Source organism: Cryptomeria japonica, chromosome 8 (genome assembly GCF_030272615.1).
Source record: "Cryptomeria japonica chromosome 8, Sugi_1.0, whole genome shotgun sequence".
Lineage (NCBI taxonomy): Eukaryota > Viridiplantae > Streptophyta > Pinopsida > Cupressales > Cupressaceae > Cryptomeria > Cryptomeria japonica.
The window spans coordinates 188,772,832-188,789,895 of record NC_081412.1 but is presented as its reverse complement, the minus strand read 5'-3'; the positions used below and the strand labels follow the sequence as shown (position 1 = coordinate 188,789,895).

The following is a 17,064-nucleotide window of genomic DNA, read 5'->3' as shown; positions in this document are numbered from 1 at the left end:
AATGATAATATCATTCACATAGATGACAAGAAGAATGATGTCACTACCAATGCTCCTGACATATAAATTGGGATATGAAGGTCTCATCTAAAAGCCCTATGCATCCAAATACTTGTCAATCTTTATGTACCATGCTTGGGGGCCTGCTTTAGGCCATAAAGAGCCTTCACCAGTCTGCATATCTAGTGCTCCTTGCCTACAACCTTGAAACCTTTAAGGCTGCATCATGTAGTCCTCTTCCTCCAAATCTCCATTGAGGAAGGCACTCTTCACATCCATTTGATGGACTTTCCAGCTAAATTGGGTTGCAATGGCTAGAACAAGCCTAATGGTGCTCATCTTTACTATAGGAGCAAAGGTCTCCTCATAGTCAATGCCTTCTCTCTGCGAGAATGCTTTAGCCACCAATCGAGCTTTATAATTATCCAGTGTTCCATCATCTTTGTACTTGACATTGTACACTCATTTGCAACCAATGGGTTTCTTCCCTAGTGGAAGATCTAACAAAAATCAACTATTGTTCTTCAAAAGACTATGATGTTCTATTTCCATAACCTTTTCCCATTCAAGTTTTCCTTCCACCTCTAAATAATCTTGGGGCTCAAAAACATGCTGAATGCTAGCTATAAGAGCAAAGTTCATTGTATTCTGCTTTCTCTTGCCTCTAGATGGTCTACCCTCAACCAATTCGTTATCCTGAACATCACCAATGAGCTTTTCCCACCACTTAGGTTGTAGAATAGAAGCATCTTCTTCCAAATCGAGACGATCATTATGACTTGGGCTGCCTGGAATGAAATCATTTGGATGCTGATCCAGGTTGTCTGAGGGAAATTCGATGGTATAGGTTCATGCCTAGGGGATTCCACAAGTTTGAAATCATCAGAATGCCTCCCTTCAGGTGGAGCTAATAGAAGCCTAACACCCAAATCTTTAGTTTGCAGAGGCTGATCTTCAAGGCTCTTGATGGGAGAAGAAAGCTGAAAGGGCCCACCTTCTTCATCAAATACAAGAACTCTACTGAATATGATGCAATCATTATCCACATCAATTAGCCAATAGACCTTATGATTGTCACCATAGCTTGCAAGCATCAACTTCTGACTTTTGGAATCCAATTTGGTTATGCAGTCGAACTAAAAACCTTGAGATGACTAATTTTTGGTTTCTTCCCAAACCAAGCTTCCTTTGGGGTCATCTTGACGGCCTATGTGGGAGACCGGTTTAAGAAGGTACACTACAGCATACACTGCCTCAACCCAAAACTTCTTTGGAACATTTCTTTAGCATACAAGAAACCATATCCATAATAGTGTGGTTCCTCCACTCAACAACACCATTCTGCTAAGGTGTATAAGGTGTGGTAAGTTGATGCTCAACATTGTGTTTAGCACAGAAGTTGATGAATTCATTTGGACATAACTAACCCCCATTATCTGACCTAAGAGTGATGATTGGACATCCTTACTCTTTTTCAACTAAGGCTATAAATTTCTAAAATTCACTAACACATCTGATTTTGCTTTGAGAAAAAAAACCCACATTTTCCTACTAAAAACATTAACAAACAAGAGAAAATACCTAGCATTAATAACTGATGCAGTATTCATTGGTCCACAAATATCCACACGAACCAGCTAAAGGACCTTGGATGCTCTCCATGCTTGTTCGTCTGAAAATGGAGTTCAATTTTGCTTCCCTACTTGGCAAGCTTTGCTCACACCATGTGTCTGTTGCTGAATCTCAGGTAAGTCTTCTATCAAATTCTCTCAAGCCAACTAAGAGAGATCAAATAGGTTGAGATATTTATAATGCTCATGCCAAAGAGTACCAATAGATGATCTCTTTGCATCCATTGCATGCTCCTGAGACTCTCCAATATCAACCAGCCTATACAAGCCATGATCTTCAAGGCCAACTACAATCGTTTTCTTGGACTCCTTTTCAACAATATGACACTTATGTGCACCGAAGGTGACATCCAATTTCAAAAATGTCACATAAACTAACTTACAAAGAGCAAATTGAGCTCCATGCCCAAAACATAATATACATTGAGAAAAATCAGATATATCTTACTAGATGTAATCTAAACATTGCCTTTGCTGACAATTGTATTCTCTTCACCACTACCAAAGATCACTGAATCTGAGCAAGCCTTATACCCAATCTATCTTGTGTGTAAAATGTTGAGAGGCTACAAAATCAATATACCAAGCAAAAGACTTAAAATGATTTGCTGGTCGTTTGGCCATAAATGCATAAAAGGCAGACTCCTCCCCCAAATGCTCTGCAACATGGGCCTTCTATTGAGACCCTCCCTAGTTGGATTTCTGATCAGCCAATCACTTCCTGTAGTATTTTTTAATGTGACCAAGCTTATCACAATAACAAAAGGTGATATTCTTCTTAGAACTCTCCTCAGATTTGTCTTGTCCTTTCTGCTGAGAGGACTTGCCTTTGCTTTTGTCTTTGACAATAAAAGCTTGTTCCACAATGGTTGTCTCGCTACTGCTCCCAAACTACTACTTCCACCTATCTTGCTGCAAGATCTTGTTGCATTAGTCATCAAACTTTAAGTCAACATTGGTGGATGTAATGTTGAGAGTTTCGATGAAGTGCTCATAGGATCATGGTAAGCTTTTCAGCGTGACAAACACCATATCGTCTTCTTCCATCTTGTGACCAATGGCATTCAATTGATCATGAATGTCTTTAATCTTCATTAAATGATCTTGCAAAGACATTTTGTCATCTATTATAATGGAGAACAACATATTTTTAAGGAAGAAAGCTTTGCCTTTATCCAATGTCCCAAGCCAATCTTTCAAACGAGTCCAAATTTGTGCAACAATCTTGCCAGACAGTATTTCTGGAAGCATCTCATTAGTGACAAAAAACTTGAACAACATAACCACTTCATGATTGCGCTCATCGAACTTGTCTTTGTCTTTACCTACAACAATGGGACGAGCATTGTCACCAAGAACAATCTGATCTAGACACCGATACTTGAAAACTGTGATCATCCTCTATTTCCAGATATTGTAATTTTTACCATTGAATTTTTGGCTACTTTCCAACATGAAGTTGGTCAAAAACGCCATCCCTCTCATTTACCAAAGGCACGAAAAAACGAGGTCAAATGCAATATCCTCAAAGAACAGACAAAAAAAACTTAGATTTTTTTTGGTCAAAAATCAATCAAAAGGTGAATCAGCCAGCAAATACCCACGATTTTTAAAAAATCAAGCAAAACTTTTGTGTAGCACCACGAACCCGAATGAACTCACTCAAATAAAGTTGCAACATCAGAGGAAATTCTAACGCGCGCAGCCAAGAAGAGTCCACCGCGGACAATAAAAGACACGGGTTTCAAAACTCTTGTTACATGTTTGAGAAAATACCCACGAACAAGATGAAGATCAACATGACCATGGAAGAGAGCCAACGGCAAAACCTCACCAATGTGCAGATCAAAAAAAAAAGCCTTTGTGATTTTTCCAAACAATAAAATCTACGATATTTATTTTCAAAACCCTTTTGCAATTTTGCAGGTAGAAAATCCTCAGAAACAATCCGCAATTTTCATACTGAAAACCCTCAAAATTGCTTCGTAAGAAATGGCACAATTTTCACAAACTAAATACCACAATATTTATCAAAAAAATCAATCAAAAAACCTTCTAAAAATTTCGACGAAATCTCCAAATATAGACCACAAATTTTATTATCCAAAAAAAATCACCAAAAAAGACCTTTGCTCTGATACCATGAAATGGTCACTGATTATTTACAAAGGAAAGGAATACATATTAAATAGAGATTAAAATGATGTTTCTAAAATAGAAACAATTGAAAATGAAAGACATAAAAGAAGTTTCTAAATACTAACTAACTGACTTAAATGACCATTATAAGCTAAATAACAATATTACTTTTATAATTATAATTGCACATCTTAATCACCACAAGGTTAAGAAAATTGTGATACATTAATATCATACCTAAAAAGACTTGAGAGAACAAAGTAGACAAATACTCCCTCCAATATCAATTTAGTAGATGGTTAAGTACGCAAACCATGGGCACATAGAAAAATGTAGAGATAAATGTGAATTAAGCTGAAAATTAATTTTGAAGTAGTAGCCATGAAAGAGCCCTTCGAAACATTTTGGGCTTTAATGAGGTTGAAATGGTTTGTTAATGCAAATGGAATAGTATATTCTAAAAAAGAAGAAATGTGTTTTGTGGTGGATAACAAATAATCCATGTTCCTCTAGGAAATGATGAGAAAATAATTATATAGAGGACATTGACCAGCAAGAGGATGAAGAAGATAACACAAGATTTATATATTCGATCTCCAAATTGCCTAACACAAATGTAAAAAAGGAACATAATAGTGAAGGAGAGCTTGAATTGGAAAATGAAGATGGCAATACAAATAGCAAAGATATTTTAGGTGTAAGTGTGCGGGAGGAACCAGAATTAACACCTTGGAAATTAAATGGTTTTAGGAGATCATATATGATGCATAGACAAGTTAAAAATGCACCACAAGTCACCACAAGTAAAAGAACAATACCACAAGGGTTGAAAGGGGTACAAGCAGATAACCTAGCTACTACTTTTCGAAAATCAAAACAAGTGCATCACATTCAACAAATAAGGCAACATATCAACTTACTGCAATGGTATTGTCATAGAAACGAGACTCGGACTTGGCAAGGCTGACCTGAATCGGGACTCGGCAAAAAATCAGCAAGACTCGGTAGGACTCGACGAAAACTCGACAGGACTCGGCAAAAAACCAGTTTCTAGTGAGTCTCACCTAGACCGAGTTCCTAGAGAGTTTCAAATCCCTAAGACTCAGCTAGGATCACTCGGCTCGAGACTTGCCATGACTCGGAGAGTGCTGGCAAGTCCTGGAACTATGGGTACTGTACTTCTATATATAATAACCTTAGATGGCACCATACAAAAACATACATTAAAATAACACAGAAGTGGCAAAAAGGAACATAATAAAACTATGGAATCTTCCACCACCATGTAAAAGGGAGGCATGCTATAACAACATTTGCAACACACAAATTCGAGTTTGAACATATATTTACTCAGATACACATGATATCTCAAAATATCAAAAAGGGCATCGACATAATGCTTTAATATAAGACCTCAGGCAAACTTTATTAAAAACGTTTATATATATATATATATAACATAATGCTTTAATATAAGACCTCGGGAAAACTTTATTAAAAACGTTTATATATATAGAGAGAGAGAGAGAGAAATGCGGGGAGGTGAGACAACGGCTACAACATTTAATGTCCTCACCCAAACAAGAGCCATAATATAGAATGAAACTACGATCGAACTCACTTTGCATGCACTAGTTGTTCCCGTGCGCTCATTGTTTCAAGCTGCAAAATCTAGCAAGCAAAAATTCGCCACTGCAAACTTCTTTATTGTAGCAAAAAAAGCTGCACCTAAGCTCGTAGACATCCCCCAAAAACCCCATCCCAAATACAAGAAATTCCCTTACAAAGTGACAGAGGTAGACCCTAACAAGGCCTTTTTATAGCTTCAGCCAATGTAATTTACACCAAAGACATCCGCAAATATATCCACACCCCATTAACTGAAATTGATCAAGCAAGTTCAAAACCCTATGCCAAACCCAACTACAATCCAAAACACAAAGTCATCTCACACAATATACGCAAATTCAAGAGAAGAGATTGAAGTCTAGAAGGCCTTCCTAAACTTAATGAAGGAAGAAGACTGGGTTTGGATAAAGTCGGATCCACAATGAGTATATTTACTTGGACAAACCCTACAAATTCACAAAGTAAGTTATTCAAGCTATCATAAGGTTGTATGCACAATGCACAAGCAAAGGTTTTGCCAAAGAAGGCAATCAAGAACTTTGAAGTAACAAAGCTGACTGGTGCCTTGGATGTCACCAAAATTAGCAATTCGACAATGAAATATGCAACAACAGGTATCACATATAAGATGTATTATACAAACAAAGAAGATTCTGCTATTGCAACATCAATCCATGCAAAGTATTAGAGGGTGGTGGAATGGAAGGATATTGAACCTAGAACATCTTGGCTACCAAAGCTACCATATGAGCTCACGAGAGCAAATATTGACTCAAATGAGACAACCCTACTTTAGTTACCAAAAGACCCTCAATCAAAGAAGTTCACAACCTATCCCGAACTTATGGACAGACTCACAAAGAAAAAGTAAAAGGAGCACATGGATAAGAACCAAGAAAATTGCAAGAGAAATGGGGTTTCCCTAAACAAGAACCAAAGGAACAAAATACTTCCACCCCATAGAGATCCTGAAGACTTCAAGTCTAAGCATCCCCAACAAAATCCACTAAATCGAAAGGAAGCAAAAGTAGGCTAAAAAGGACACTAACCACAACACCTCTGGCAAAAGAACCATCTATGGAAGAAGCCTTTAAAGCACTCCTTCAAATAAACGTGAAAAAGAAGTAGAAAAGGAAAAAGGAAAAGGCACACACAAAGAGGTCTCCCCTTTAGAAAAAGGGAGCAAGAAAGAAGAATTGCTAGTAGAAGACCAACCAAAGATGTTAACGAATGAGAACACTTTGTACAACAAGTTGTTCAAGAAATGAATTTAGGAACACACCTTACAGGTGTGTATGAGTGTAGATGGGAGCACCCAATAAGGCCATAACATATGCAACTATCATCAAGTAAATGGTAGCCTCCACAACCACATTAGAAGCTATATTTGACCAATTCCCACCACAACTAGTTGTTGCTTTTCACCTAAAGCAGGAACAAGCGACACAAGAGGAAGAAAATTAAAAGCATATATAATGTCCCTTTTTACAATATTCCTATTTTTTTCCTTAAACAATAATCCTTACTCAAAATGATAATGACTTTGTCAAAATTTATGAATTTAATATAATATTCAAATCAATAAATCACAATATAATTCTTAAAATCAATCATATCGTGAATTCTTTAGAAATGCTTTCAAATTTGTTGAATCAAAGGTTTTTGTTCCTAACTCAATAGTGAAAAGAGCAAGGATTTTCATCCTTGACTTGCCAAGAGTATTTAATGAATTTTGTCCTTAAAACTCTTTAGTTCACCTTGGAAGGTTTTTGTCCTCCGAGATCAAGAATTGAGTTGTTGTCCAAACTTGATAAAAGAGATAAGGGTTTTTGTCCTTAAATCCCTTAATGAACTTTAGTTCACCCTTGGAGGGTCTTCATCCTCCGAGACTTACCAAGATTTGGGTTTTCATCCCAACTTGATAAGGAGAAATAAGGGTTTTTGTCCTTAAGTCTCTTTATGAACTTGGGAGGGGTTTCAAGACTGATTGCTTAATAGATTTGATAGATTTATTGTTGATTGCTTGATTTGATCTTTGCTAATTTATAGATAGCTTGAATTCACGATGGATTGATGAGTGATGCTGATTTGATGCTTGAATGATTCGATTTCATGGAATGGTCTCCATATCTATATGTCTTCTTTATGGAAGAGTCGTACCCTTTCTCACACCATTGCAACTCTTGAAAACATAATTTACTTGCAAAGTCACATAATGTTCTATTCCCAATTGATTGATTCAATGATGATGACCCATGGATGTCCTCCTCAAATGAAATGATCTCCCTTTTATATCTCATGTTTGAGGGAGTCACACTCTTCATCACCATTATTGCCCATTAAAGAGTTGCAACCTTTCATATGGAATTGTTGCAACTTAAAAATTTTAATTTGATTTACATTTAATTCTTGGCTAACGCACCTTTTTATTTAATAATAAATAGGTGTTTATGTTAATCGCCTAGACTTAAATAGCTACGGTTAGGAATTGGGGGCAGGGACATGACAACGATGACAATTGTGAAGGTACTCTCCTTGGCCACCATGACCGAGAAGGAAAAACTAGCTTAGGCACAAGAAAGAGAACCTTGGTCAAAGTAATTATTGGCAAATCAATGCTAAAGAAGCTAAGGATAACAAACCAAATTCAAGAAAAAAACAAAGAAGCTACAAAGAAGGCCTACAAGGAGCTCTACCAAGAAGAAGCAAAATATGAATAAGTCATCCTTCCCTTTTGGAAACATAAATCCTTCTAAAGGATAGGAAATACCCACTCAATCACCACTATCTCTGAATAGACCTTCCTCTTCTACCACAACTTCACCAATGCAGTTCATCAAAGACTTCCTAGCAAAACAAAAGCAACTTCAACAAATAGCCACTCTACAGCTACTCCAATTACCATTAGTTGGTTCCCATATTGATCCATCCAGCATTCCCCCTTTGCAAAAGTTGCAACTAGGAGATATTCTATGCCAAACAGCTGAGGACAATCTGAACACAAAGCAATTCGCAGACATAATCAAGGATATTCAAAGCAAATGCCCATAAGTACAAGGAGATGCTGCATAAATACGAACAATTTAAATCAAAGGTTTTCGTCCATTGATCCAATATGAAAATCAAAGGGTTTTTTATTAGAATATTTCATTATATTTTAGTCACATATATTTAGTTCCTTGTTTAATGATCATTTAGCTTTTTAGTTAATTAGCTTTTAAGCTTTACTTAGCATTTAGCTTTTTCTTTTTAGTTAATTAGCTTTTAAGCTTTATTTAGCATTTAGCTTTTTCTTTTTAGTTAATTAGCTTTTAAGCTTTATTTAGCGTTTAGCTTTTTAGTTGTTCACTTTAAACGACTTGTTCTTAATTTAGAACGTCGCCCTTGTAATCTCTTTATATACATTTGTATATCGTTGAATAGATTATCCGATTATTGAATCATTCATACAATTTATTTTTCATGGTATCAGAGCGGGTCGATGAGATTCTTTAAAGTTTGGTGAATTAAAAAATTCATGGCCTTCTTTCTAGAATATTTTCCAGATTTTTTTTATTGTTTTATTTAATAAAAAAACGATTTTGCTTTTTTGAAGGCTTTTTGAGGGTTTCAAGGGTTTCTGGTTCGTGGGCGAATTTCTTTGTACTGGGCAGCAGTTCATGTTTTTTTTAGGGTTCTGGAGATTTTTCGAGCCTGCAAAATGGAGGTTTTTTTTGCAGATTGAAAATTTTCCTAGGGTTTCTGCAATTTTCGATTAGGGTTTTGACCCTTTAGTTCAAGTCGAAATTTTATTTTGATTGCAGATTCTTGGTGGGTTTTTCGAGACCTCAACTAGGTCGTCGTAAAAATTTTCAAAGTGCATCGTTCTCCGTGCCTCAATTTTTGAGCCGTCAGATCTACATTCTGATTTCAGATTTTTGGTGGGTTTTTCGAGAGCTTTTTTGGGTTGGACTCAGATTTTTCTAGGTGCCTCGTTTTTCGTGCCTCAAAATTTGTGCCCGCGAATTTGCCTTGGAATTTAAAAACAGCCCGCAATTTCTGCTAATTATGTGGACGTCAGGAATTTATGCTGTTTTAAGTTTGCAGAAAATTTTTAATTTTTGGGTTTCTTCCAAACCACGAAATTTGCGCCTTGGAAATCCTACCAGAATTCTTCTCCAAGGTTTCAGTTTTTTAAGCAGCTACTTCTATTCTAATTTTTTTTTAAAACCAGATTCTTCTGTCTCTTGCTTTCACTTGGTTGACCTTGTTCAACCTCAATTTCCGTGATGGCATCTTTGACCAACATCATGTTGGAACACGGTCAGAAATTCAACAGCTGCAACGACACTTCGAAACAATGCATATTCACGATATTCACGATATTTGGATATCGTTGCCTTGATCAGATTGATTTAGGCCAAACCTCGTCCTACAGGTCCCAAGGTTTTCACTTTTTTTTTCCTCAAAAATTGTTCGCAGATTTTAGAATTTTTCCTTAAAAATTATTATCTGTCATCTGCAAAGCTTGCATGGGTTTTCTGATTTTTCGCCATAAAAAATCATGGGAGGGTTTTGCTTGATTTTTTTCTCAAAAATCAGCGTTTTACCATGTGATGTCTGGGGTATTTTACCACGTGATGTTGTCTGGTGTTTACCCGCACGATGTCTGATGTTTTACCGCATGATGTTTGATGTCTTACCATGTGGTGTTTTGGGTCTTGCCATGCGAAGTTTCGGGGTTTTGTTCGATTTTTTCCACAAAAATCGTTTCAAGGGTTTTTACCATTTTTTTCCACAAAATTGATGATTTGTATCTTCAATTTTGGAGGGTTTGCCGATTTTTCCTCAAAATCATGGTTTCAGGTTTCAGTTTGGTTACCCAACGTCAGGTTGGATGGATTTTGGTATTCTTGGTCATTAACACTTTTCAGATCCAGGGAGGGTCTCCACCGTAGCAGTGTTCTTTTCATTTGTGATCAAAAGACCTGCAGTGTCTTCTGTAGGGTAGTTAGTAGATAGAATGACCATTAAGGGAGGGTATTAGAATATTTAATTATATTTTAGTCACCTACATTTAGTTCCTTGTTTAAAGGTCATTTAGCTTTTTAGTTAATTAGCTTTTAAGCTTTATTTAGCATTTAGCTTTTTCTTTTTAGTTAATTAGCTTTTAAGCTTTATTTAGCGTTTAGCTTTTTAGTTGTTCACTTTAAACGACTTGTTCTTAATTTAGAATGTCATCCTTCTAATCTCTTTATATACGTTTGTATATTGTTGAATAGATTATCCGATTATTGAATCATTCATTCAATTTATTTTTCATTGTTGTCCTCCAATTCCAAATCATCCTTATATATAGGTTAATTGAACTGATATCCCATGCTCCACAAGGAGTAAAAATCAAATAATATGATTAGTCATGTGCATATCACTTCTCCTTGTGTGGCTCCTTGTGTGGCCTCTCTTAAATAGATTTTTCCTCCAAAACACGTCTCTTGGAATTTCCTTAATGAATCTTATTTTGAGAGGAACTATTATTTTTTTTTAAAATCATATTTTAATTTTATATTTTTATATTTTAATTGTACTTAATTTAGATTTCAATTTTACTTGAGACATTCCTTTCTATAATTATTTTTTATAATATTTTATTATGGAAGTTTTTGGTTTTTCTTGGTTTAAGTGCTAAGATACCGTATTTGTGTAGAAAAGGGTGGATACGGGTTCAAAATCAATATGGATTTTGGTACGGTCTGCCCAAGCGCTCGAGTTGCACTTGAGACAAACCCGGGCCGAACCCACACCCCAAGCAAAGACTTTACGCTAGAACAAAGGATGAAAGCCGCTAATTATTCATAAATTTTACTCCCCCGCAATCTAGATTCCATGCCACACAGAGAGCTCCCCATCAAGAGAAATTCACACCATAAAGAAGTTACTGCTCACGCCATCTTGAAAAGTCACACAAGGAAGAGAAACCAATGCTATCAAATGTACTCAAATTCATATAGTAGAGTCCAAGTATGAACCCATTATAGGAAAATAGGTGGTTCACAACTAGCATAAATCAACCTATGCCAAGAATAGAGTCAATCATTCAAATCAAAAATCTGTGCTAAAGGAATGGAAGCCACACCAAGAACTATCTGCATTGATAAATGATATCTTTAAGAAATTGCAGCATCCACCAATTATATTTAGAAAATGATAACATATGCTTTAGAATTCCACTAAGGAGGTCCCACAATTCAATGTCTTCACTTCTTACTAGAAAAATCTCGATTTCAATCTGTATATTATTATGCCATTCCAAAAATAGGTTCCATGTTTATTAAAATTTTGATCCCAACTGGTGGTGCAAATCAATACGGGAAAGTTACTTCTTGAATTATTCATGCCATCCCATCCTGCTTTACTGTGCAAGGAAAAATGATGGAAAGACTTTGCAATATATAAATAAAACCTGATATGAAATATGATCACCAATATAGTTCAACCTTTCAAATGGTCTCACAACCATCCACCTTCTGAAGAAAATCTTTATCAAGTCTTCAATTCACAACACATTACTTCATTCTTATGCACGATTTGTCTTTTTTATTATTCAATAGACTCTTTAGTGGATATCTTACCTTTAAAAAATCTATGTATTCATCTTTTGAACTACGTCCAGCAAAAGGATATATACGCGGACGTACATGTACCTGTGAATCTATACCCGTACCCATGTACCTGTGAATCTATACCCGTACCCGTACCCAAATCAGCAACATAGTTTAAATGTAAAGAGGTTGCATTACACATTATATACTGGAATTGATGATCACATAGTTCAGTTGGGTTTTAGTAAACTGAATATGACCAGCTTGTTTTTGTGATCTATGTACATGACTTGATATTAACGGACTTGTTGCTGGTTGCAAAGAATCATAAGTTTGACTTTGACATGAAGGACCAGTATAATTTGCACTTTTATTTGTGTCAAAGCATGGCCACACAAGGTTGAAACTTTTAGATGATAGAGTGCAAGTTGGTCAGCACTTTCATGATTCCAAACCTCAAGTTGATTCATTAATGGTTCAGATCTCACTGTCCCTTTGTTGCAACTGTAGTTGATCAGTTTGCATATGCACTTGGGAAATGCTAGGTTCTTTGGCATGCAGTACCATACCCTTAGTTAATATATGATGGAACCTGGGCAGACTCTCTGGAAGGCTACTAAAACTGTTCATAGGTTTCTCAAGGATACCCTGTAGATTGGACTTAACAGGTGATTCAGATTTGTACCTGCACCAGTTTGCTGATACCAACTGACTGATAACATGTGGAACTGAATACCAACTTCTAGATATTGTTTTGTTTTGGATGCAAGCTGTCAAAATTTATATACTTGCTAGGAATAAGAATAACTTTTGCATGGGATTGCATTCAAGGAAAAAATACACATTTGGCACTTGTTTACACATTTTGAGGGCCGTAAACCTATAAACTGAATATACTGTAATGTCCTCCTACTAGGAGAATGCCATTTCCAAATGAATAACATACATTACTGTGCAGTATTATGTTTCTATTTTATAATTCTAAATAATATTACATGAATTAGTATTCATATCACATTAACATTCATTACATTAAGGCCTATCTTAGCTTCTTCCCTAATCCTTATAAGAGATGGGGGATTTACTGTCAAAGGGCGCTGACAACACCTACAAGGAGGCTCCCTCAAGGCCCAGGACCACATCCCTACCCATTTTGGACTTACCATCACTTGTGATTGGATTTACTCGCCAACCTATCCCCTCATAGTACTTAGTATATGAATTAAGACTAGGCCAACAATATAATAATCTTTTCATGTATTATGAATGCATATGAAATTAAGTATGACTGTCATACGTATTGCGATCTATATTAATATTGCTATTAAATTCTGCAAAAGAACATTATCAGACTTCATATAATAAGCATATATATCAAGCACATCCCCATACATACCACCAAGAACAAGGATGTTACTGCCTGTAACTTAATAACAGTTATGATCTAATCTGATTGATGGTGATGTCACTAGAGGCTTTTAATTCCTTTCCTTTATATCTCTCAATGTGAGGGAGAGGTCACACCTTTTCATCATGTATGCCCTTTGGCAAGAAACGCGCCCTTTCACCATTAACACCCTTTGAAAGAGTGGAACTCTTCATTATTTCTGCCATTTGAAAGGGACACAATCTTTCACACTCAGATCTGCACTTCTTATTTAAATCAGATCTGCACTTCTGATTCACAAATTATCCCCCCTCAAATGAGATTCTCTTCTCTCTTTTTACATCTCACGTTTGAGGGAGTCACAACTTTTCATTTCATGTCTTTTGACCATTCATTAACTTAATTAAATTTTAATTATATTCCTTTATATTTTAATTTATTTTTTAATATTTTGATTTTATTATTATTATTTATTATTGAATTATATTTCAAAGTGGGGACATTATAGTCCGCCCCACCAAGATTTCTTGTCCTCAAGCAATGATCATGGAGTGTTCAAAATGACTTCCAATATGAAATGACTTTGGAAACACACATGGAATAAACATGCTGGAAACATATCAGGCATGAACCTAACATGGAGCATACACGCAAATACATGTATTGTTAGATTCCTTCTTATTGACTAGAATGATTCATTGATTCATGTTTACCCTGCAGAATGGTGGGGATGAAAGCTCTGATACCATTTGTAATGTCCCCTACTAGGAAGCTGCCATTTCCAAATGAATAGCATACATTACTGTGCAGTATTATGTTTCTATTTAATAATTCTAAATAATATTACATGAAATAGTATTCATATCACATTAACATTCATTATTACCTATCTTAGCTTCTTCCCTAATCCTTATGAGAGATGGGGGATTTACTGTCATAGGGCGCTGAAACCACCTACAAGGAGGCTCCCTCAAGGCCCAGGACTACGTCCCTACCCATTTTGGGCTTACCATCACTTGTGATTGCGTTTACTCACCAACCTATCCCCCTCACAGGACTTAGTAGATGAATCAAGACTAGGCCAATAATATAATAATCTTTTCATGTATTATGAATGCATATGAAATTAAGTATGACTGTCATACATATTGCAGTCTATATTAATATTACTATTAAATTCTGAATAAGAACATTATCAGACTTCATATAATAAGCATACATATTAAGCACATCCCCTTGCATAACGCCAAGAAAAAGGATGTATTATGAATGCATATGAAATTAAGTATGACTGTCATACATATTGCAGTCTATATTAATATTACTATTAAATTCTGCATAAGAACATTATCAGACTTCATATAATAAGCATACATATTAAGCACATCCCCATGCATAACGCCAAGAAAAAGGATGCTACTGCCTGTAACTTAATAACAGTTATGATCTGATGTGATCGATGGTGGTGTCACTAAAGGCTTTTTAATCTTTTCCTTTATATCTCTCACTGTGAGGAAGAGATCACACCTCTTCATCATGTATACCCATTGGCAAGAGACACACCCTTTCACCATTAGCACCCTTTGAAAGAGAGCAATTATTCATTATTTCTGCCATTTGAAAGGGACACAACCTTTCACAATCAAATCTGCAATTCTTATTTAAATCAGATCTGCACTTCTGATTCACAAATTATCCCCCTTCAAATGAGGTTTTCTTCTCCCTTTTATATCTCATGTTTGAGGGAGTCACAACTTTTCATTTTATGTCTTTTGACCATCCATTCATTAACTTAATTAAATTTTAATTATATTCCTTTATATTTTAATTTAATTTTTAATATTTTAATTTTATTATATTATTATTATTCTTAAATTATATTTCAAAGTGGGGACATCATATATTAAAAAAAAAAATCCCACACTACTACTCTTTTAAACTGTACCATATGTAGGCTAGAGTTGTGAGGCGCCCTATCCCTGTGACGGAGATTTGAAACTAACAAATGTCCTATTATTTTTTACACTAGAACTCACAACCCATTGTACATTTCCCATATATAATTGTACTCATTTCAAATTTTTACGTTTGAAAATGAATTATACTGAGAGACGTCAAAAATTCTCAAGGTGTCACTTCTTATATTTGCAAGTACAGCTGTTGTCTATGAAAGCTATGCAATTCTCTCCAAAACCATTGCTATAGTTTCCAAATTTCCATGCTCACTGTTGGGAGATCAGAGAGCATAAGAGCCTAAGGGGCCGAAGGTCTCATGCACACTATGGGAGATTGAGCATAAGAGCCCGAAGGACCCACTCTCAAGCTTGCTATGGGAAATCGACGAGTATATGTGCCCAAACGGAGGCCCACGCTCTCAAGCTCACCATTGAGAGACGGGAGCAAGAATAACCCCAAAGGCCCTCAACCTCCCTCTAATTGGCCTTGTGCTCCCCCAGAACCTAAAGGGGACCTTCTCCTCCGATCAATTCGGGTACTGTCAATGAGCCTAAAGTGTACCTTCATAGTCCACTGGTCTAGTGTTATCCTTCACCCTAACTTCTTCCACCTAAGGATCTAATACACTCCACTAACCTAAAGCAAACCTCTTTGGCCTACAGTTTAGCACTCTCTCTTGCACTATAGTGGTTACAGGCTTCGCCCCTCCAGTAATCTCAATCACCATCTTATCTTATGAATTGTACCCTTTTCGTGTTTTTTAAAACTATGAAAACCTTTCTCATACTCGATTTTTTTTTTCAAACGGACAAGTATCGCAGACATCGCAATGAGCTACCCACCCGCACTGTAAAATGCACAAACTGTGCAGACATGTAGCAGACTACAACTTTACTAAAAGTAAAACCTAGGCATTTGGAACAATTGCATGTAGCCCATATATTTGCGCTCCTCCATATAGACAAAACCTAAATACTGAAATAAAAATTCAAACTGGAAAATACCTCGGTCAGGTCCTGCGCGAAACTGTTCGAGACGTTCATCAATACTAATGCGATTTTGTTCTGACACTGGACGCTTCCCAAACGCAAATCCTCCTCTCCCTCCTTTCCCTCCTTTCCCTCCTTTAGGCATTTTGCTAGAATACTAGTCGAACAGGGGGAATTTTTCTGCACAATAAAAACACCACAATTTCTATGACAGCTTAGACGACAAAAGTCAGGTGTAGCTCGGTGTCGATCGGTCTAAAACTCCACGATTTTCACCGCTTCTCGTTTCTCTTAATCCTTCTGGATTATATGATTCTCACTCGTGCGAGCTGATTAGGTTTTTCCCTTCTTTTCGTTTATTAATGCGGCAACCGATGGACGTTTCCCTCAATCTAGTATATTCGAATCTTGCGACCGACAATTTGGTATTGTGTTTGGTCAATGTTACACTTCTGCTTAAAGAAGTTGCTTACCTATTAGGTTGCTTGATTTAGATGAATATGCACTTCCAAAAGATCTAAAGCACTAGTTATCATTTAGTTTTTTTCTTATAGTTCTTAAATTTTATGAATCTAAAAATATAGCGCAAGAATCTAAAGCATTAGTTGTTATTATTATTATTATTATTATTATTATTATTATTATTATTATTATTATTATTATTATTATAGTATTTAGTTTTTTTTTCTTATAATTCTTTCATATGAATCATGGAGTTTGATGGTTGAGGTAAATATGAACCTAAAAATATA

The 17,064-nt window shown here is 35.9% G+C and overlaps 1 protein-coding gene across 1 annotated transcript in view; it reads right to left on the bottom strand.

The window, feature by feature from the left end:
- LOC131048393 (DExH-box ATP-dependent RNA helicase DExH6) overlaps positions 1–16,706 on the bottom strand; it is an 86,824-nt gene extending 70,118 nt beyond the window's left edge. Inside the window, exon 1 of the mRNA XM_057982342.2 lies at positions 16,328–16,706. Within this exon, the coding sequence (XP_057838325.2) occupies positions 16,328–16,457 (130 nt within the window). The 5' untranslated portion in view covers positions 16,458–16,706. The remainder of the gene's footprint in view (positions 1–16,327) is intronic.
- Between the last annotated feature and the right edge of the window lie 358 nt (positions 16,707–17,064).